At 37.6% G+C, this 23,705-nt stretch overlaps 2 protein-coding genes across 6 annotated transcripts in view; one reads left to right on the top strand and one right to left on the bottom strand.

The window, feature by feature from the left end:
* mapkapk2a (MAPK activated protein kinase 2a) overlaps positions 1–12,205 on the top strand; it is a 36,621-nt gene extending 24,416 nt beyond the window's left edge. For 3 of the 5 annotated variants that reach the window (XM_079483299.1, XM_079483296.1, XM_079483297.1), the window contains exons 2-10: positions 1,198–1,337; positions 5,975–6,039; positions 6,197–6,276; positions 6,372–6,498; positions 6,641–6,716; positions 6,886–7,010; positions 7,142–7,227; positions 7,330–7,410; positions 10,233–12,000. In XM_079483299.1, the coding sequence (XP_079339425.1) occupies positions 1,198–1,337; positions 5,975–6,039; positions 6,197–6,276; positions 6,372–6,498; positions 6,641–6,716; positions 6,886–7,010; positions 7,142–7,227; positions 7,330–7,410; positions 10,233–10,382 (930 nt within the window). In that variant the 3' untranslated portion in view covers positions 10,383–12,000. Of the gene's footprint in view, positions 1–994; positions 1,090–1,197; positions 1,338–5,974; positions 6,040–6,196; positions 6,277–6,371; positions 6,499–6,640; positions 6,717–6,885; positions 7,011–7,141; positions 7,228–7,329; positions 7,411–10,232 lie in introns of those variants that run through there. The other 2 variants (XM_079483298.1, XM_079483295.1) reach the window with 2 other exon arrangements.
* Positions 12,206–15,248: 3,043 nt separating this feature from the next.
* il10 (interleukin 10) lies at positions 15,249–17,301 on the bottom strand. Its single transcript, XM_079483777.1, has 5 exons — positions 16,973–17,301; positions 16,796–16,852; positions 16,422–16,577; positions 15,900–15,962; positions 15,249–15,736 (listed from the first exon to the last, which is right to left on the bottom strand). The coding sequence occupies exons 1-5, from the start codon at positions 17,135–17,137 to the stop codon at positions 15,641–15,643; spliced, it is 537 nt and encodes a 178-aa protein (XP_079339903.1). The 5' UTR covers positions 17,138–17,301; the 3' UTR covers positions 15,249–15,640.
* Positions 17,302–23,705: the final 6,404 nt, after the last annotated feature.

The following is a 23,705-nucleotide window of genomic DNA, read 5'->3' as shown; positions in this document are numbered from 1 at the left end:
GTCATACATAACTTTGTGGTGTGTTACAGTATAACATGCCTTATTTGTAGAGCTACCCGGTATGGCAGGAAAACAAAATGTTTTATGATTGGCAATTGTGATAAGAAATTGTATGTATTAATATTTACTAGTCAACTTAAAATGTGGACTATAAGTTCCAACTTGGTAACAATCTTTTTATAAATATAATGAATGTAAAATTGCAATCATTTCACCTTCTGGAAAGCAACAGCCTGTTTTATTTGACAGTTCTTGTTCTTCAGATCCAAGAAAACAATTTGACTTTTATTCCAGATGCAGTGTTTGCAGAGGATTAGAGGGTGTATACCAAGGACTTGGTCTTTTTTCATCAATGGCTAGACTTGAGTTAAAATAGTAGTCAACTCTTATGTTGACACACAAGGAAAACAATCTTTCATGAATATTACCCCTGGGAGATAGCGTGTCCTATGACCTCAGAATTTTTTGCAACAGTGTTATAGTAAGAGTGCAAAGTCTGCATTTCTTATTCTTAGGTGTACTTGCTCTGTAAATGTTCCATTTATCACTCTCCAGACTAAGACTGCAGCTCAATGTAATTGAGCTTTGTCATCTGTAGGGGGAGGCATATGTTCAGAAATCTGGACTCAAGTCTTGATAATGATTGGAGCCTATTGATTTCTGATGGGAAATCCGTCCAAATTACTGTATCATTGTAAAAAATGCAATGAATTACAATGTGTGTGTGTTTGTGAAGATGTGATACATAATGTATATATACGTATTATATATTTTCATGTATACATATATAAGGCATCATGCATTATGTGAATACATTTTACCAATCATGACATGTATGAAGTGTATCATATGTATTCTGTTTCATTCTGGGAACTAGTGACAACATTTATCCCAAATTCCATATAAATTTTTTTTTTATTTGTATATATATATATATATATATATATAAGTGATTTTCACAACTTTAATGCTTTTTTTTTTTTTGCATTATCAGTCATTCACATTGCTGTTGGTTGACTTAGTTTCTGTTGAAAGTCAACAGACACTTGACTGGAGTAGCCGTAGCACATGCAGAAATGCTGATTAAAGGTTGAAGTTGTCTCTTAATTGTTTTCTGTGGCTGTATGTGTGTGTTTCAGATCAACTTGAGTTTTGAGTAATAATGTCCATACTTGTTGTCTTCATCCACTTTTATAGATGCTTCTTGACTGTCCTAAAGCGAGACGAGAGGTGGAGATGCATTGGCGAGCTTCCTCTTGTACCCATATCGTCAGAATTATTGACGTCTATGAGAACCTCTACCAAAGCAGGAAGTGCCTTCTTATTATAATGGAGTGGTGAGTCATCTGTATTCATTATTGTCTAGAGAGTGACATGACCTGAATGTTGGGGGTATTTTTTTTTCCTTTTTTTGATATCGTTTTGTTATTTCACCTTTTTGGCACAACTTTCCGTTAAAAAAGCAACTCAAAGGAATTTACAACATTTCAGTACTGAATATGACCAGTTCATCTTAAGCAATCAGAATTTTTGTTGTCATTATTTCTAGATTTTTTTTATCTTCCCTACCTATTTTTTATCTTCCCTACCTATTTTTGTCCCCTCGTCTTTACACTGCTCCTGATGGTTAGAGTCCTGAGCATCTTACGGAACCCAAAAATAAAATTATTTAATTTGATTTATTGTTATACACCAATTTTTTCAGAAACCAGTTTGATGTGCGCACATTAGTAGTTAATTGAATCGTTTCTGTAATGCACTGAGTATACATTATGATGCTCAGATACGAGGCCAATAGTTTCAGCAAGAAAGTACAAGGAAAATGAGTAACAAGGTGGATTTACAGAGATGAAATCAGTTTCGGTTAAAAATCTCTTTAATGAATTATAACTTGTTGCATCATTACATTGGTTTAGAGAGACTTTAGAGTCTCATCTGTGTGAATGGTTTACCAGCAGGTGTTTGAAAGTTACTTATAATCTGTCAGGCACCTGTAGGATCCATTCATGTCTGAGTGAATTGAAAAGTCCCTCATCCGCCAGAAATGTGTGACGTGAGGCTGTGACCTCTCCTCAATATATACTATATGCATAAGCGCAACACCATGGCTTCCCACACTTCACTGCAACATATTGCTACTTCCCTCTCTGCCGAGCACTGTTGCTTCTTCAACAAGACAAGGGAACCAAAGTTGCTTCTTTGGGACGGTCCCTGCAATGATCAAAATGCAAGTTATGACACAAAATAATAATGTTATGGATAAGTCAGCAATACGCTACTTAATTTGCAGACTACTGAATTGATTATATGAAACGTTTAAGGGTGGGAAAGTAGTACTGCTGTGAGTATGGAGTAGTCTAGTGCAGTTTTTTAAATCGGATTTATCATTTTTGGTGTAGCTGGTAGATGTTCATGAACAATAGGATGTTCTGAAATAATGTGTAGTGTTTGTATTTAAATAGCTTTTTGGAGTTATGCAACAAACAGACACAGGTTATTACATATAATTTGTAATATATACAGGGGAAGAGTTTTTCTTTTGATTGGTTTCAACATGATTTGGTTTGCTGAAACATCTGCTTTCACTGATAACATCAAAGTGATGCACTTTTGAGATCTTCATTCAAGTTTTTGATCTGGAAAGCAAACGATACAAACACCTTTATTCTCTCATATGTTGATGTGAGGAACAGAAATCACACCTCCCTGTTTCCATTTCTTTGATTATGAGGTTTCTTGGTGGCCTATGCTGGCTTTTTTTGCAGGAAAGCAAAAGGAAATATTTGTCACCCCTTTTGGCCAGTAGGCAAAGATGTGAGGATATTTGACTGGTTTTGGAGGTAGCTGTCTTTCTCAGTGGGCCGTTTTCTCGTACTTTGCCAATAGGAGGCATAAACAGGAAAAACACCTGTGGGAACACAAATTAGACAATGCATTTGAATTGTATGTATGCAAGTACCTATGATTTGTTTCAAATTAGCTAAATATCGCATTGCACAATGCAAAAAGTTACACACAGTTGCTCTCACTCTTTTTACGAAAGAATTTTGGTGTCCAACGTAGGTCACACACTGGGTGCGTATCGCTCCCTCACAAACCGAAAGCAGTCACATAATCTCTTGAAATTGAGATGAGAGAGAAATCGTTTTAGCAGAACACCGAGTGCACAAAAATAGTTGACTTTCAGCAAAACTGTGTTCTCCAGAATTGTTGAGTTTTTGAAATGTACCAAGTACATTTTCAGTGTACCAAGAAGACAGCGGTATGTTTAGACTGATTCACCATTACTATTCATGTCCACATTTACGCAGGATTGATTCTTATGATGATTTCCAAGTTAACTGGGAGTATAATTTTACATTCCTTTTAAAAAGATTAGTACTGACCATAGATTTTTGTACAATTACCGTTGTTTTTAGTCAGACAAACCAGTATTGGAACATTAGTAACGGACCTGTTTGGGTTTAATGGATGAGGCAAGAGATTCTTTGGGTATGGTAGCCTTATCAACGATACGAACCACGGTTTCTTACAAAATCGGTAGAGATATGTCAGTGCAAGTTGTTTTCGATTAAGACGCCTCGAATTAACATTTAAGTTAGGCTTAAACCCTGTCTGGGAAACCTCCCCATGATGTTTGACATTGCTAGAACATAAATTATGTTGTGGAGGTTCAGTTCGCCCGCATCATTCTTAAATCATCCATAAATCAATGTTGTTACTCATGGTGGAATGTTCAAATAAGCTGTCTAAAATGTGCACCACAGACTGCAGAAGATCAAAATGGATTACAAGAAATCAGACCAAGGCCTCAACTGCTCAGCACTCAGGAAACAGAATCTACAGGTCATCAGAACTGAGTGTGCAGCAGGTGATGGAAAATACTAGTTTTTCTAAGAAAAGTTATGGTTAAAGCACAGCGTAATCTGAATAGTCTTTGTGGGTGGTGCATGAGTGCTGCTTCACACCTATTAGAGCCATAAACCCCACGTCTCTGCATATTATACTCTTCATCTTAACCCATCTTTTTTCTTATGCATTCGGATGTAGGGTTTGCTTGCTATCAGACGGGACGCAAATTTGCTGGGTTCAGTCAGAATGAAAGCAGAGAAACGTGTTGCGGTCGTTCATCTGCACTTGTGTTCTCAGTGCGAGTTTTCTTAGTCAGTTCTTAGTTTTTCTATTTGTGTAAGAAGTTTGATGATTTCAAGTGAAACCGGCTGCAGTTGTAGGTGAAATGTAGAAATGAAACTCACCTTGCACGCCTCAGCCCAAAATTCTGCACATTTGCATAGCAGATGTACACGGTTATCAGCGGAGGCCTATGGCAGTGTTTGCCTTCAACTTTGAAATGTAGTGTTACCCTAATAAAAAAAAAGTAGATGTTCTTAGGCCACATCAAAGGACACGTTTTTGAGTCACTGTCCCCGTTATCAAATCATCAATTTTCTCTCCCCCCACTTCCTCTCTTTTCTGATGGGTGACAGACTTTGTAAGCCCAGTGATCAAGCTTCTCGCAACTGGCATGTTTGCAAGAAATCTTAACTCACCTGACTTGCAGACTTAGAAGTGGTTTTTGTATAATCGGAAATGATAACCGCAACGATTACCTGGGGCAAAGGTGAAAAGATCCTCCTTCATGTGGTTTTATATGTATTTGAAGTTGTGGTAGGCCAGGACATTTGCCAATTTGCAATCTGAAATTATTCATTGTCTCAAAGGTGCTATGTGTAATTCTTTTTAAGGATCTATTGACAGAATTGTAATCTAATGTAATAAAAGCATAATGATTCATTATGTAAGACAAATTTATGTATATTATAAGTAGGGATACACCGATACCACTTTTTAAGGATCGAGTACGAGTACCGATACTTTTTCCCTGGTACTCGCCGATACCGACGCCTGTTGTACAGTTTTTTTTTTGTTTGTGGCAATTTTCTAAGAACAACACAGTGAGACTAATGAACATATCAGCATCTTTATTTTTAACAACTTCAACTCATATTATGAAAAAATAAATCAATCTTATGTGCTTATCAAAAAGCCCAAAATTCACAGTGACCAATAACCTCCAAAGGGCAAAACCAAGGACATAAGCATGCAGATTGCCATGCGTGGCTCGTCATCATTGATTTTGAAATATATTCCACACTGTGTTAAGAGAGAGTGATTTACATGTTAAGTCAATGCAAAGACGCGATAGACCTACTTGCGGTGCGATTCACGCGAATGAGGCGGCGTGCGAATTGAGCGTTTGCGTTATTCTTGCGTATATACTTTGGTGAAAATTTTCGCCGCGTTAACCAATCAGGAGCCTAGCCTCTGAAGGAACACGGCACCCAACGAGTCTACGTCTATCTGCCAGAAGCCCCTCCCATGACGTGAATTTCACTCGCGAATGAAGCGAGTAAACTCAAAATGTTCAAGCGTCCAACTACACACGAATAGCGCGATTTAGGTGTGAACACTCTATGACATTGTGTCTGCTACGACAGGTGTCTCTGTGTGCACTGGAACGTTCTGTCAATTATGTCACGTGAGGTATCGGTCTTTGGTATCGGGATTTTTTACGAGTACGATGTACGAGTACCTGAGCTTTGTATCGGGCCCGATACAGATAATGGTATCGGTGCATCCCTATTTAGGAGCTATTTCTATGTTTATACACCACGGGTGCCCTTACATGGAATTCACCATGTTATTTCTATAGCAACCCTAAAAGGACAAACTGTTCTACAGAGTGCGTTTCATTAATATGTTATCTCCTTCAGCAAAGAAGCGAAAATTTGACTACATCATTGTCCTGTGAGAGCCATTGTAGTGCTTTGAAAGGGTGGGGGAGTGAGTGAGTCATTGGTTGCTATTCGCAACCTCACCACAAGATGCCGCTAAATTTCATACACTGGACCTTTAAAGAAATGGCTGTTTTATCTTTATTTAATCGGATCTACTTGTCTTGTATGTTTTGAAGCATGGATGGAGGTGAGCTGTTTAGTCGGATTCAGGACAGAGGGGACCAGGCATTCACTGAAAGAGGTACATAGTTGTCCAACTTATTCATTTGCTAGATGCTTTTATCCAAGGTGACTTACAAGTATGAGTTACTTTATACATTATGGTGAGATTTACTCTATACAGTGGATTTGATTTATTTTAACTTTTTAAGTAAAGACTTGATTTCTTAATTTTTCAGAGGCATCAGATATCATGAAGAGTATAGGAGAGGCCATTCAGTATTTGCATGCTATAAACATTGCACACCGAGACCTCAAGGTAAAAGTCTTAAAATGGGCATTCAGTTGGTGTTGTATTGGGTGTATAGACGTTCTTCACTGAAATCTGATTAATTCTAAACATCTACCTTGCAGCCAGAGAACCTGTTATATACCTCTAAAAGGCCCAACGCCCTTCTCAAACTGACAGACTTTGGATTTGCAAAGGAGACAACCACACACAACTCACTGGCCACCCCTTGCTATACTCCTTATTACGTTGGTAAGAATATCACGTTGATAATCATCAATAATAAGTTGAGATCAAACCACATTACACACATTTTTCTGTTATCTGCATGGGTATTTTCATTTAGGGATCACCATTTTCATTTAAATGTATTTTCATCCTTTTCATGTTATAGCCCCAGAGGTTCTTGGTCCAGAAAAGTATGACAAGTCCTGTGACATGTGGTCTTTGGGTGTCATCATGTATATTCTGTAAGTGAATCTGTCTTGTGTTGTTCATACATCATTTGTCTATTTGGCTGATAAAAACTGCTTTATCGACTGGATTTTTCACGGTAAACCCTGTGTGATGTACTATAACTACTAAACGTAACTGTGTCACATGTATTTAGCTACAAAACATTTTTTCTTTAACTTGTAGGCTATGTGGTTACCCACCTTTCTATTCTAACCATGGCCTGGCTATATCACCTGGAATGAAGAAACGAATCCGTATGGGACAGTACGAGTTTCCAAACCCTGAGTGGTCTGAGGTCTCCGAGGAAGGTATCTATTTCAGCTAGTTCCTGTTTTGGTAAATTGACTCGAAGACTTCCTAGAATGCTCTTCGCTTCAAGGCTACTTAGCACATTTCTAAGAATAAGCATAGATTTGAATGATCAAATGTCTGTTTTCAGCCAAACAGCTTATCAGAACATTACTTAAAACTGAGCCAACACAGAGGATGACCATCACAGAGTTCATGAACCACCCCTGGATCAATGTGAGTTTTGATTTTGCAGCAGCCTGTGTGCTCATGTCCGGTGTACATTGCAGTTTTATTTAGCAATCTTCTTATTGATCTGTTACGAATGTGTCATTATAGCAATCAATGGAAGTTCCCCAGACCCCCCTACACACCAGCCGTGTTCTGAAAGAAGAGAAAGATGCTTGGGAAGATGTCAAGGTGAGAACTTCATGCTCCCCTCAGCATCATCACACATAGATTCATGAGCATTAAAGGGTTAAATGTAGGGATGCACCAATATGTACATTTTAAACCGATAATTCTTTAACATCTGGAAGCTGATAACAGATTTATGGCTGATATACGGTATCTAAATATTAATGTAAAATCCCAAAGACTGAAACAAAAGGCAAAAAAGTGAAAAACATTCACTGCAGAAAACACGTTAACCGTTAGTTCTCTTTTCCCCCCCTGAAAATCATGTACCAAGCCTACTTTACACTAGTTAATGATTCTTTAACCTACAAACTTTTCTGTTATACATTTTTTTTATAAACAAATTATAGATGTGCAACCAAGAGCAACCCAGAAAAAAATTCTTTACAGCCACAAGTAGGGGTCGACCGATATGTGTTTTTCAGGGCTGATGTCGGTATTTATTACTACAGATCAAGAAGACCAATAACCAATATTTTGAACCGATATACATGTCTGGTGTAAAGATTTTGAATAACAGGGGCTCTGACAAAAACTTTGCCCAAAAACCATGGTTCCTATCCTGCTATAGTAACACAATGGTAAACATTAAGAACAGAAAGAACGCGCTCCGCTGGACAATGAAACCATTTATCCTTGGAATAGTGATTTCTTTTATTTTTTTATTTACGGAATGTAAACCTTTCCTCTGAAGCAGCTCGAGCTTGGAAATGCTTTCAGTACGAGAGTGCAATTCTTTTAGTGTCCTCAGCCGCCTGCGCTGATTGGCCAGACTCGTGACTTTCAGCAAATCAGATGGGCCGTTGGGTGGGCATATTGCTCTAGGCCAGAGAGTGGCGTGTTGCAACACAGGAGGATGCATTAAAGCCAAATAGCGCGTTTCACAAAATAATGAATTTATCGGCTTTGAAATTGACCGATGTTGATATTAAGCCTTTTTATGATTATCGACACCGGTCAACCTCGATAATATGCCAGGGCGATACTCTGTCGACATACTGTATCTAAATACTGTACATCAAGGGCATAAGTTTGATTTTGACATTGGTGGGGACATAAAATTGGTCTGCAGAGCCGCATTGTCACTAAAGTTTAGTGCTGTTTACTTGATTTATTCAAACAATATGATAATTTAAGAATACTTAAATAATGGGAAATTACTTTCTACACTATCTTTCGTTATTGTCACTCTCATTGTTACACTGTCTGTAAGTGTCTACAGCAGGATCAGTTTCTGTAGAAACTAGCTACTTTTTTATAACATAGGTATTATGCCTACAGTGTTAAAACTACTGTATGACTGAGTGTTTAATAGACCTAAAACAGTGCAACCTTAATATAATGCACAACAAATAACATAACCCTGTCTCTCCACCTGGGCTACAGCTGCTTCTGCCACCTAATAAAATGACACATCTAAACAATTCAAAGCTCTCATTTTAAACACACACTGAAAAACTACACTGTAGATTGTCAAACTAACATTTGTCACAGTAGTATGTTAGTTATGAAATTTGTAACTATGTTCATTGTTTGACCTCACCTGGGACGCTGCCACCTCCACAACATGACAGGCCTGGTTCTGTCACATGACCTGACAAAATAATGCATTCCATACTCCAACACATTTATGGCATAGATATCTATAGCTTACTATAATCGTTACAAATGCCATAAACAAAAGCAATTAAGAAAATTGCTTTGGTTTGTTTTATATTTATATAAGGTTCATTATATACATTTTAGATAGCCTAAAACATAACCCTCACACAGCTGAACTAATAATAAACAGTTAGACCGAAACATAATTTGGATCATTATTGTCAAAATGCGTATTAAAAATAAGCATTTTAGCCAATAAAGGCATATGAAACAGTTGATTGTCATGATATTCAACTATATTTAGCTAATCCTTATAGATGTTAGCAAGAGAAGTCAAAACCAATCATAAAGCGATGTGGGTTAGAGAGGCGCAACTCAGTCAAAGCCAATCCTATAAGCGACATAAACTACGGAGACGGGACTCATTTTAGAGAACGATATAAACAATTTGTGTACCACAAACTGTGCTATTTTTCCAGAATTTTTATTTCGATTAAATGATTAATGAATGAATAACATAAGTTACAAAACACAAGACGAACATCACTGGTTAAACAATGGATATAGTTTAAATTGAGTTTTTTCACTTTAGTGTTCCCTGAATATCCCTACCCAAATCAAGGCCCTTGCTGTACATGCATCAACAATGTTTTGGTAATAGCAGTAAGTGAATGATAATGACAGACAGTTCTGAGCTGTTAGTTAGCTGTGAGCAGCGTGCAGCTGAAGAAGTTTTTCCAGAGGAAATGATTTATCGCTATAGTGTATCGGCCTAAATTTGATTATCAATACTGATAACATTAAAACTAACAATTTATTGGCTCATACCGATATTGCCGATAATTTATTGTGCATCCCTAGTTAAATGGATGTTTTTTTGTATAAAAAGTGCAGCCTTCCCATTCGCATAAAATTTCCCAGTGTTTATACCAAATGTATGCCCTTGGCAACCATCTGGGTCAAAATAATGATATCTTAAGATGACATGTTGATTTAGAAGAAACAACTTCTAAGAAACAACTTACATCATTAGAAAGTCAAATTTAATGTGTGCGCAACTCAAGGGCCGTTTTTGGCACGCCACAGTTTCCTGTGTGGGGTAATCCTTATAACGTATCAAAATTCATTTTGAGGTTCCGTTACAGTAAGGATGCTTTCTTAATTCTGCAAATCTCACCTCAGATCTTGATTTGAATAATGATAATTCATCTGTCGCTCAACAGGAGGAAATGACTAGTGCCTTGGCGACAATGAGAGTCGACTACGAACAGATCAAAATCAAAAGGATCGAAGACTCCTCCAATCCACTGCTGATGAAGAGGAGAAAGAAAACCAACAATATGGCTGCTGAAAATGAGACGCCTGCTTGCTAGGGACATCTTTCTGTCACACATGCACACACATTTATACACACATTATACATTCAGTTCATAAGTTAAGCAAGCAATAACTCAAGCAAAATCTTTTTTTTAAATCACTCAAGAATATTTCTTTTTATTCACTCATCATTTGTAACCAATAAACAACTTTGCTACCAAGAGAAATGGGCTGTGAAATTACAATACAAGACTCAAGAGTTGTAAAACAGCCGTTGTCCACTAATTTGCTTTTTAAAGTTGTCACAAGTACTGTTTTTCACATGGTGTTTGCTGAGGTAATTGGAATGCTAAATCAGAAGCCATTGGTACACGAGTTCGCAAGTTACACACTGTCTGTTCTTTTTAATTATGTTTTATTTGAGTTCGTAAGATGAGTTGTTGCGTTTCCTTCTGCTAATGCTCAAAGAAGTCTTTGCATAATGCTTAGCCTTCCTAATGTTCCTGTTTTCTCTACAGTATGTGTGTCATTTCTGGACTTGAATGCTTGTCTTATAAATCTAGCTCCAAACGACTGCAGTAAGTATAGTGCCCAGACGTAGAACATTTATTTTTGAAATGACTCTTTGAATGTAGACACGCTCTGTTCTCTACTGTGAAGAAGTTGGTCAGTATTGTTCAGGGCCCTGTCATGTTAAATACAAGATCTTTAGTTTCAATTAGCCTTACTCAGAGTTTGTTTGATTCATTCAGAATTAAACAAATAACACACATTGCCCAGCTTTCAAGATTTACTATTCTAGTATTTTGCTGAATCCAATAAGCCCATCCAGAACATTGCTTCAGCTCTCTTGATTCATGCTTAGGCTCATTGCACACCATTGGGTTATCAATAATTCGCCTTGTATCGATTCTATGCATATTTTTATCCGGCTTGTTTTCCTTGTGAATTTGTAGGGAATGTTAACATGCTCTGGAGTTCATTTAAAAATACATGGGTTTTAACTCACCGCCATGAACAGCAAAGCCCATTGTTAATTTTTTTAAAGTATATAATGAAGCGAAATGAATATGGGTTCTTTGTGAAGGTGGTGGGTGTCCTTTCGTGTGTGTTCATGTTGTGTCTATGATCTATGCCTACCATGCAGTAATTGGTTGAATGCACCTAAGCAGCTTGTAGAAGCCAGTTGTTTCACAGAGATTCTTACAGATCAAGTGGACTGGTGTCAGCTGCACTACTTACCTATGCTGAAAGGTTGCATTTTATTTTATTTTTCTATATAGTCTTTTTCAAATCTGTATATTCATATTTTTTGTGTGCTTGATCCTCTTAAAGGGATGTGAGGTAATGCTCCAGAGTGTTGAACATATACAGTTGAGGAAAGTCAAAGAGCTCCCAAAAAGCATTTCTTCGCCCTTCATAGTTTTAGTCTGGAAAGTATTGCTTTGATACTGCCATCGTGTTGCATTTTTCTTTACTCTCCATGCCTTCTTTTCTCAATGCAAAGTCTACATTGTCATCCAAGTTGAAATACAGCCTAGTATTCCCACAGAATTTTATACAAACAGGGAGAGGCAGAAGTGGGTCCTGTTTTGAGTATTTAACAGCTGTACTTATGTCTTGGTCTGCTTCAACTTTGCATTAAATGCCTAAAATACAACAGCCTCTGTATTTAAAAAAAATGTGTCAATTTGTTTCAAGATGTTTCAAATTACGTGATTACTCGAAATGGTTTGATTGATCTGATGTTAAGAGACAACGCACCACAACCTAGTCACTTAACATGTTTATCTTAAACAGTTTTTAATTTTGTTAACCATTTGGATTAATAAGTAGTAGTTTAGCATTAAACTATACATGTAGGTTCTCTTCTTTTTTTAATTTAAATCCGTGCCCCATCCATACAGCTAAACGTTTGCATACCGCAGCAGAGCGAGTGGCACTAAAGTTCTGAATGACTCTGAATGCCCCCACAACTCTTCTCAGTAACTTTAACCGCTCATTTGATTCTAGCGAGCTGAGTCATGAACATTTTAAAGAAATTGTTCATCTTACTATGCCGCGAAGGGAAATCACCCCTTTCGGTACCCATCTTAACACCCGCATGTCTACACCCCGAAACCGATGTTCTGAATTATGAATATATAATAATGACTGATGAACACTCAAGCTCTTTATTAATGATTATTGTGAAATATTACCAGTACTCGGGTGGCACTCTTGATTGGCTTTCAGAATGCTCTTTTCAGATGGCATCTATTTTAAGGTCTGACTGGGACATGCAAACCTTGAGGTACAGCTTCTTTTTGTTAGGATCTTCAAATCTTATTTCATGAGCTTAGCTTACCAGGATTTGTTGACAGGAATTTATTTCGTTACCCCAGCTTACCAGGATTCGGTACCAGGAAATTTCACCAACGTCAAACTCCGTTGTAAAGAGGAAATGACTGCCAACTCATTTAACAGAAATTCGAGCAAATTTCGTAAATTACTTGAATTAAACAAACAGATATTTTACAAGAGAATAATCCAGTTATGAGAACACGCTACAGAATATTTACAGTCAGAATGTATAGAAGCGAAGCGCAGGGTCTTGTATCACACTGAAGGGGCTTATTTCGCTACAACAGCTGTCTGCTTGTACATTATCCCACCTATTACACGGCTAAAGTCGCCACATGAGAAAAAAATTGGACATCAAATGTGAATAAAAACTTTACCGAATGCCGACCTTCCAAGAGGAAAACCGGTTTCCGTTTGGTTTTATGGTAAGAAACAACATTCAAATGTGACCAACAGGCAATTTGGTTTAATCGTTTGTAAATATAATGTCGTATATATGTTATTAAAAGACACATTTATATTGTCAAAAAGCTCCCAAAATGGTTTCCTTTTCATTTTGACAGTTAAAACAGGCTATTCTTTGTGTATAAATGTGCAGATGTGTATTGTTGAAGTCTCATTCAATCTCCCAGAAAGTGACTCTAAAGTTCCCTCTGACCTGTTCATACAGATGAATATACTCAACATCACTACCTGATACTTGCATGGTGCTATGAGAACTGACCTGATCTCTTGGCTATCACAAGTCTCATTTAAAGTTTCTATTACAGTTTTCAAACTTCATTGTACTTAGTCGGTTTTACCTTTTGTTATCTGCACAGACTGCCAATACCTACTCCTTTACAGGCAGTATGCAGAGGTAGGAGTGCAATCTAGGCTGATATATGAAGACAGCATAGATGTATCCTTCATTATATCTCACAGAAAATAATAAAATCCATATATATTTTCTTGAAATAACTATTTTACTATAAACAATGCTGCAAAGAAGCTTTAAAGTGACTCACAAATCACCCATTGAGAAGTGCACATGCAAAATTGGATCAGAGAGAAACCATGAGGGGTGAACTGAGCATTCTACACATATATAAACTACATTGCCAAAAGTATCGGGACGCACCCTTCTAATAAACGTGTTTAACAGTTCCTGTAATTATATATTAATATACCATTCAAAACCATTTTCTATTGTATACAAACAAAGAATTCCGTTTCGCCTTTGTTGCATCCAGAAAAGGGCCTTTTCTGTTCTGAAATGAAGTCATTGATGGGTTTGGATGATGAGTGTTTGGCTCAAAAGTGTTCAGGTCTAGGCTTTATGCACACCAGTCAAGTCCTTCCATACTAGACAGAATCAGTCATTTCTTTATGAATCTTGCTATGCACACGGACATCGTCATGTTGGAATAGAAAAGGGCCCCCTTCTAAACTGTTGCTATAAAATTTAAAGCACACAATTCTCTCGAATTTGCTTATATGCTGTCGCATATTTGTTCTGGAGGAAATGACTAAAGTAGACAAAATCTGTTCAATAGAAGCGTGCATACAAATAATTTGGTCCAAATAGTGCATATGCATACATTGCGAACTTTACATACGTAACTGTAAAATATGAAATAATCCTATATATTACAAATTATATCATTATCACAAACAATATAGAATTCCATGATAGTATTCAAATTATACAGATGCTCCCGGGATATAAAATATGGCTTGTTAAAGTAATGAAACTTCTGTCATAATTTTCTCACCCTCTTGTCATTTCAAACCTGTTTGACTTTCTTTCTTCCGCAGAACACAAAAGAAGATACTTTGAAGAATGTTAATAACTGGGAGACATTCACTTGTATTCGTTTTGTGTCCATACAATAGAAGTGAATGGGGTCCAGTGCTATTCGGTTACCAGCTTCCTTCAAAATAACCTCTTTTGTGTTCTATCATTTTTAACAGGCGTGAAGGGACATAACTAGATTCACTTTGAAAATGTGCTATTTAGTAATCAAATGCTTGTTTGTTTGTCTCTGAAGCTGCCTTGTGCCCACGACTGTATGTTGGTAATAACACTATTTATCACTCTCTATACTGTTGTTGTGCACAAAGCTTTCAATTTCAATTGCAACCAGCTAACCACCCCAGACCTTGCTTAGCGTTTAACGTGACAACTGAAACTATCTTCTTGTTCCCATGCATACGATGTTTTGCTGACTCAGATGTTAACGCCACAGCTGCAGGTTTAAAGTTCCACTGCTTTTGTTAGCTGTTACATAGTTAATCTCATTAGGGTGCGACATGTATCGCTGTATTACAGTAAAGGGTTGACTGCGCTGTTGCTGGTAACTGCTCTATTTAGGTCACTTTTGAGGTTAGCACGGTACTTGTTTTAAAAAAAATTACTTGTTCACTTTGACACATCCTATGTACGAGGGTTATCTGATGTGCCAACAGGAGGCTGTTTAAATCACATGCCACTTCTAAGAGTAGGTTTGCACGTCCAACACTTTGAGGCGAAGACTAGGAAGTAAAAAGCAGACATGTATCTTGACACGAGAAACACAGCTTAACCACATGCACCAAATAAGGAAATGTTTGTTCATTTATTTGCAATAATGGATCAACTGTATTATACAAAATAAAATAGAAGCATCATTAATAAAAACATGAGGTTTGTGAAACATTACAAAAATAAATACAAATATTTATAAATATCAGTATATAAAGTACAAAATTTTCAAGTAGTTTCATGCAGTTGTCAAAATGCAACTAATCTTCAGACTTATCCTGGTCAATGTGACTTAAACAGCCTTCAATGTTTTATATCTATGCAAAACACTGTCAAACGGACAATGTGACATTTTTTCCAGAAGTTCATACACTGAAGCAGAGAGAGACACACACTGTATCAGAATGTAGTGAGATGGTGGTCCGTCTGCCATCATGACCACAATCCAATCCACACACTGACATCCTATTAGTGCTTGCCTCTCTTTGATGCTACAAATTGTTCAATGTACTTAAACAGCAAATCAAGCTCTCCCATTGCTTTGTAAACGCCCTTGTCCTCCATCTGAAAACATGGTACAGAAACATGTTAACCTATGAAATCATTTATTAGTATAATAGTATTATAACGGTAGTTTGATACAATTTCAGAATGTCAGATTCGATCGTGTAACACGTTACACGGGATAAAGGGTTTCCTCTTTTTAACTAAATGTGAAATGACCAACCTTTTCATATGAGCCTTTTATGCTGGTGATATCAAAGGCCTTATGGCAAGAAAGGTAAATCCTCTGAAACACAAACATGCATGTGTTACTTCATAGTTTGCAATTTTAAAGACACGTATATATTGCCTCACCATAACATTGCACAACAAAATCCTTAGGTATTTTGTTAATGTGCAACAAAAAGCCACTCTGACTTTTTGTACTTTGTCTGACATCTCAAATATGCCTAAACTACTATTTAAAATGATTGGTACCTATTGTAATTGCACAAGCAATGCAAATCATTGCAGTAGAGCTGTTTCACTAGTAGACATTTGCTAACATTCCCTGCTGTCAAAACCAACGAATACTATTTCATCTCCGTTATAACCACTGAATCCAAAATAATTCTATTGTAGCCTATTTATCATTTCTATTGAATGGTTTCTTTTGACAGGATTTATGATCTACAATTGACAAATTCAACAGAAAACGACACATTTAGTGAGGCTTTTTTCTAGAGGTTTGCGTATGTATACTTACGCATTTCACCATGTCCCTCTGGAGACTCTGGAATATATTTCCAATGGAGTCGATGGGCGTTTTGGTGTGTCTAGTGTTTTCCTTCACGGCTGTCGGTAGGACTGTTTCCAAGTAGAAGCGCAAAATGTCGTTCACGACATGACATCCGTGAGGACCCTGCGGATCGTAAATTCACGAGCTTTATTCTTCACGAAACTTTTACGCACTGCCGTTTTGCAGCGCAGGATGTTTGGTGAGACGTTAGTTAGGTTAGTTTGGTTTGCACACATCGCTACAACCTACGGTTTCAGTATGATGCTTCTGCTGTTGTGATACTCATTTAATATCTGACAACTACCGATTCAGTGCATGGGAGTAAATAAGTGTTCACTTACATTGATGTTCTTTTGCACATTGTCGTCTAGTAACGCTTCGAGGTCGTCATTGGATTCCTGGACCAAACAAAGAGAAAAATACATTTGAGGGGATCATCACAATTGCAATTGGCTTTTGCAATGCTAAGACTCGATGCCGTGTATATCTAAACTGGACATCAGCCAAAATATACTCACGTATAACTTGAGTATTTGTTTGTATGACGAGCGGAGCTCCTTCAGTCTCGAGGGAAAGCCCTCCACAAACGAGCAGCATTCAGACTTGCAGTCTCTGCTGCATTGAGCCGAGTCAGAAAGCAGAAGCAGGACGGCAGCAGAAAAGATGACTCCAGAGAAATTCATTCTTCTTGTTAACTGTTTCTTGGTATTCTGAGGCCGCAGGAGTGGAGATGTACAGATGAGCTTTGGGGTGCCCTTGTTTTATACCCCAAATTTCAGAAATTCCTGTAGTTGCTTCCTGTGTTGGGGGGGGGGTTGAGTTACCAGTAATTTCTCTTTTCATCATCACCTTCATTGATGATGCTGCTATTTTTGACCCGGATGTAATTCTGTTACTTAAGCGTTATTTGTTTTCTAAGATTTAGATTTCTCTGTGTTTGGGGTATTAAACTTCAGATTCACCACAATTCATAATTTCTCGGTCCGGATAATAACAGATACAAATAAATAATCAATGAAGAAGAATACATTTCATGGTAAACGTTAGCATTGTTCTAACATACTTTTTTTCTGTCAGTTTCGGGAAAACTTGTCAGACATTTACAAGCAGTAAACTGAACAGACGTCTCATCTCTGACATTTCTTTTTACCGAAGACCTGCTCGTGCATAGAACAAACTCATGCACTGACAGGTGAGCGTGGCTCATTCATACAGAGATGACTGTAAAAGGGGTCCAATTTGGTTTCAGTGTGACAAATAGCGCCCTAGTATTCTAAACCGCAGACATCGTTCACATTTACTCCCTTGAATTCTGTTTCACACACCAACCTTTCTTCTGGTGTTGGCCACAAATAATGCATGACATGTCAGAAAATGTAACATTGTTTTGTTACAAACCCAGAAGATTTTCTTTAATCTGTGAGACACAACAGATTATATTAATTTAGGTGATTTTAGTACAATAGCAGTGAATTGTCATTCTTTAAAGAAATTCCTTTGTTATAAATCTCCTCTTATGAGAATTGATATTTTACATTTTATTTATAAACAGTAGTACATTTTACAATGTTGCATTAAAGCAGCTTTACAGGTGGATAAACCAAACAAAAATAAAAACACAGAGAAAGTACATGGTAGGAGTAAGACCATTAGAGTAAGAAACGTTAACAGAGTTTACAGAATCATAAAATAATCCCAGTGGCGTGGCCCATCTCAAATAACGAAATGGCAAAAAAAGGGCCAGGTCTCCTCTGACATGTTACAGCTGCACTCAATAACTTTGAGTAAAAGTTGGTAAAGTCACACTTGCCCTACTGTGCCCCATGGATAATTTCTATGCCATGTGGTCAGTTTTGGTGAAAAACAACTTGTTTTTAAGCAATTTTAGAATAAAATATTTTAGATTAACACAAAAAATATAATGAAGAACACCAGCTGCTTGTAAATAAACTAGGATTGAGATTTACACGAATTTAAAAGATCCAAAGGTGAAGAGATCTTTACAATTTAGTATTTAACCATCAAGCCTCATTCACAACCTCGTGTACTTTACTTCCAATCCTGTATAATTTTGTTCTTGCGTAAAAAAAGTTATACATTTCGTAGTATGTTCTGTTTTCTCAACGCAACTAATCAAATGTCATGATCCTGCCCTTCTTGTCAGGAGTTTTCTAGTCCTGTGGAAAATATATAATGTATTTTGTACTTAATGTGTACTTTACACATGTGTAATGTGTGGAAGCAAGTGGTCTTTGTTGCACGTGGCCTCCTGTCGCATGCCTTGGCACCCGCCCCCTTGTTTGCCCTCTATCTCCCCTTCAGTGTCTCATTCCCCATACCTGCCCAGTTCCAGAGAAAAAAACTGAAGGGGAAGAAAAGAACATGAGGGTGAGTACATGATGACAAATTGTGTTTCTTAAAAGTCCACATGCATGCGGTGAAACAATGATGTATCACCGATTGAACGTTGCACAATAACTAAAACCACAATTTCTATTGAGAAATGTTATGATGACTTTTAAAATTCGGACAGAAAAAAATTATGTTACCAAATCAATGATAACATCTCAATCTCTAATAGGCCAATCAGCCATTTATCTTAAACCGTACATGTTATGGTGTACATGATAGTATGAATATCAGACTTAAATAGTGTACACAATTATAGTTGAAACAAATTATTTGATTTGTAATCAATAATGCTGAATTCACCTCAGTACAGGCTTTTACCAGAAACAGGTAAGATGGCATGGAATTTCATAAGCTGTCAATAATTGAATGAGATAAGCATGAATGAGGTAACCTCTTCCATGACTTACTTTTACATATGCAAAAGCTCGTCTGAGAGTGAGGTGCAGTGGGGCAAGCAAACCCATGATGCAAACCGGTGGTTTTTTTTCTCCTGCACACGGTGCATTTGTGGTGAGAAGCAGTTATCAGCTTCAGCCTCAAAGATTACTGAAAGTCACTGAACGTAATGGAGGGCTCTCCATAACAACACAGGAATTCAGTATGTGCTGCTTACTCGATTTGGTCACTGAAATATTTGCCGTACGGAATGACGTTTAATTGCTCCTTTACACACTCAGATCTATATCTTTATTTGTGTGTGTATTTTTATAACAATGTGCAATATACAAAGAACTGAAAATCTATTTAACTCTCATTGGAAATCAAGTTTTAAATCACAGAAGCAGTCTATGAATTAGCATCTTATGGCTGTTGTTGGTGGTGGACTGGACATGATTCTGACTGGATTGGAACCTGCTTCTTCTTGAGCAAAAGCAAACACTACCCGCATCCCCTTATTGTCCTTGTTGTGACCACACATAAATCGATGATTGGGTTGCAAAGGTTAGGTGTTTTGACGGGAAAGCCAAGAAGGGACACTCTGGCCCCTTATCGAAAAAAAATCTTCTATGTGTCATCCACCGTGTTTTTTCCCCCTTTTGGACGGCTGAATGTATTTACAGTACATATAGACAACTTCGTTTCACTATATTAATCATGAAACTACTATGTCAACAGATTTTCTTTCAACTTGCTCACTTATGTCATCTTCTCATTCTGTCTTAGACCTAAACTAAACATTTTCTTATTTGGTTGAACACTATTATTTGGTTTATAATAAAATCTTATATGGGGTCAACATGGTGAAGCTGCAAAAAACATTGACATGCATACATAACGTTTTCCAATTTATGGGTTAATAAATGTGTTTTGAAGTGAAATGTCACATTTATAAGAGATTGCGATAATATTTTGAGTTTATTTAGTGATCAATCCGTCATGTATCCGTGGTAACACTATGGTGCGGCTGATCAAATGCAGCCGAACATCAATAACGTCAAATCTCGCAAGAACCGATGTGTTTTGACGTTTATTGACATGCCAAACGATTTGAAATGCAGGGATCTCTGTGTTGCCATGGATACATGACATAATGATCTCTAAATATGATTAAAATATTATATGAAGCTCAGTGTGTCTGGCATGGGGCGTTTAGTAATAAAAAAACATTACGTTATTCTCAGCTAAATTAACATGTCTAATTGACGTGAAGCCCCTAATTCAAATTAAGTGTAGTTTCTGTTTTGCAACAGTTGGTTTCGGTTGTGATCCTTGACTAAGCTCAAGAAGGCTAAAATCATGCTTTACCACAATTGACTCACTGACCACTTAGGAATAACTTAAAATGACATCTAGAAAGTTAACTTTTCGTTCAATTGACTTTCATTCGTATGCATGCGTATGCTTCAGACCGGAAATGCAAGCCTCTCCAAAGTAATTTTGCTGCATAGCAAAGTTCAAGTTTCGTGAGCTCTGACCTGCGAATTTGCGTCACTTGAGTGCGTGAGACCAATAGAACATCAAAACGTCACAGCGTGACTTCTCGGTACAGAAATGTAAAAAATGGAGAAACCCTACCGTCCATTTCTGTACCTCCGTCCAAACGCATTTTGCATGCTCAAAGTCAGGTCTGACCTCAAGGTAACGGAAGACTCAACTTTAGACATGTGCTATTGAAGCAAGCTTTGGAATCTGTTGCATGATTCTTAAAGCTAGACATTGGCATAGTTCTTCATAGGTCACTGCCGGTCCATAACCCCACTTAAAGACAAACCAAAAGTCATGTCTTAAAGGAAATCCTTTTTGTCAAACAGTAAGGCTCACCGCATCATCCATTGAGGTTTCAGTTGCACATTTTTCTTCAGTTTTAACGTTAAGGTGTTAAACCCACTCCTCTCATGGGCGTTGTGCAGTGACGCAGATGAGAGCGCATTGTACGAAGTATGTCAACCACGTAGGATGTTTTTATCGCCCGTGCCGTTGCGGCCAATTGTACCCACATGACTGGGGCTTCCAAAATAAAAACAGTATGTGTCTGCAAAGCATATATGTATGTTTTAGAAACTACTCCCTTCCTGTCACCGAACCATGTGCATGCGTTGTTTTGCAAAGAACAACATAAGGCAATAAAATGATGCAGTACTCAACCGGGGCTGCAGGTCTTTTGTGATCATGAATGCGGGCAATGGAAAAAAAATACTGCAAAATCCAACTAATCGTAAAAAAAAGTGTGTTTATAAACCCATAGACTTGTAAACTGTAACAAGGAGTCATAGACGTTCGGATCCATGTGCAGTATTTTATTCCGAGAATAGTCAAACAGGCAGAGGTCACACAATAGCGTCAAGGATAATGCAGACAGGCAGAATCAAGGTCGTAAACAAAGCAGAGGTCGGGCGGGCAGCAGAGAATCACAGTCGGTATAAACAGTCCAAGATAACACACGTAAGTAATAAACACAGGGAACCGCTCAGAAATGTCAGACTGGCTAAACAAGACTTCGCCCTGAATGAGAGTCTGAATATACTGCCAGGACAGGTATCAATCAAATGATAGTTTGAATCACAGTAATTTCACCACATGCTCAAGAGAGCATGCGTGTCCTCTCCCTCACTCGCTCCAAGCTATTTTTGCATTAATATTCCAAAGTCAATAGTGGCTGTCTGTACAGTGCTGCCAGTCACCGTATGCAGAAGCGTATGAGAGTTTTAAATGTGATTCATCTCCTGATAATGTAGATCAAGTTTATGAAAACAATCCATATGAACTAATGCAGAATAAGAACAACTAATGTCATTCCTTTGTGCCACGGCAGAAGGGTAGACCCTCGTCAAAGTTGGCACATGTTTGCAGAATGGAGCGCAAAATAATCTCTGGGAGATGTGAAGTTTTGAGGGAAAGAAAAATATTCTTGGAGAAATGCCAAAGTTTGACATCTAACATTGTGAGACATAACGGCGTAGATAAATGTGGCAGAGATAAAAAGGGAGATGATAAGCAACCTCGGGAATGGGCCGGGGACCCAAAGGGAAAACCCAAATACCGAAAGCACACGTTACATAGTGGCTGAGACAGGTATCAGACAATGAGGGAAAACTAATATAATTTATTACAAAAAAACACATTCAATATAAACTAGTCTTTAATATATGTATATTAAAAAAAGAATAAATCAGACACGCGGTCAGTGTCTCTGTGCTACATCTCTGTACATGTCTTCATAGAACATCATTTTGTGGGCTTGAGCATGCACAGATTGTTTCAGATAAAAATGTCCTTTTAATTTCCGTCTTATTAAATATGGAAAAATGATGGACAATAGTGTTTTGTTTAAGCATGATCATTTGACAAAAACCAGGGGACCCCAAGTTCATTCTTTTTGATCTCACGAGGGGCATTTAAGGCTTATGAGGGTCCAGGACCACCCCAGCCCCCCTCATTTCGAACCCTGTACGACATACTATAATCTGATTCGATTTTTGAAGGCAGCATAAATGTAGGCTCTCCTTAACTGCCTCTGCTAAACTTTACCACAATACTGTGCAAGTGGGTCTAGCAGGGTCAAATTCTAAATTTCTATATGGCATCCAAGAAAGTGGTCAGATGGAATTTTGATGTCAAACATAGATTGATCTGCGTCTGCGCAGCCTGAATTTGAACAGCCAGTAGATGTTGTGTGAGCTTATCCTCGACAACCACGAACAACTTTACACAAAGTATAAAACGAATTTTAAACGCCAACTGCAAGGTGTGTTCTGAGGTGAGTTATTTCCCACAGTAAAACCATCAATATTCAACAGATATAAACTAATTATCAGATATAAACTATAAACTGAATCGTTGTTAGGCTTATTCCTTTTGTGGTAATATGGAACACATTTCCATTTGTATTTTTAAGGCATTTTATTTACTTTTGTTGTCGTGTTTAGTGTATTCTACCTTTATTTTCAAACCAAAGTTATCTCGAGCTATTCTGAACAAGTTCCTAGATTTACTAATAAGAATATTACTTATCAGGTTCATCTCTACACAATGACCCGCGTGTACATCTGAGAATTGATACAACAGTGAATGACTCAGCAGCTGTGATACTCCGAACTGCTTTGCTGTTTTATTGACCTTTTCTGTGCCAACTCAGTCACGTGCGTTTGCCCAAATAATGACATAATATCAGACTGTGGCAGTTGTGGAGGCTTCTAGACTGTCACGCAATGCTGTGTCACAAGCATTATATAACCGTCTTAGTAAAGCAGGAATAAGAGGTTTTTAAATGTCATTGGATTCAATACTACAAGTTGCTTAGTCCTCGATTTGGGTAGCCCTGGGAAGTTTTAGAGGAAGTATTTCTCCCCTTTTGGGTAAGATTGACCCAATGTAGGTGACCCAATGCAAATCAGTTAT

This window comes from Barbatula barbatula (assembly GCF_947034865.1).
Source record: "Barbatula barbatula genome assembly, chromosome: 20".
NCBI classification, from domain to species: Eukaryota; Metazoa; Chordata; class Actinopteri; order Cypriniformes; family Nemacheilidae; genus Barbatula; species Barbatula barbatula.
This window is presented reverse-complemented; position numbering and strand designations above follow the sequence as displayed.

What these genes read in the sequence shown, in the direction of transcription:
- il10 (XM_079483777.1), bottom strand. Translation starts at nt 17,137, where the DNA reads ATGAATTTCTCTGGAGTCATCTTTTCTGCTGCCGTCCTGCTTCTGCTT. An exon ending in AGAGGGACATGGTGAAATGC is followed by an intron (nt 15,963 to 16,421) that starts GTAAGTATACAT and finishes TTTGTGTTTCAG; the next exon opens with AGGATTTACCTTTCTTGCCA. An exon ending in TAAAAGGCTCATATGAAAAG is followed by an intron (nt 15,737 to 15,899) that starts GTTGGTCATTTC and finishes CCATGTTTTCAG; the next exon opens with ATGGAGGACAAGGGCGTTTA.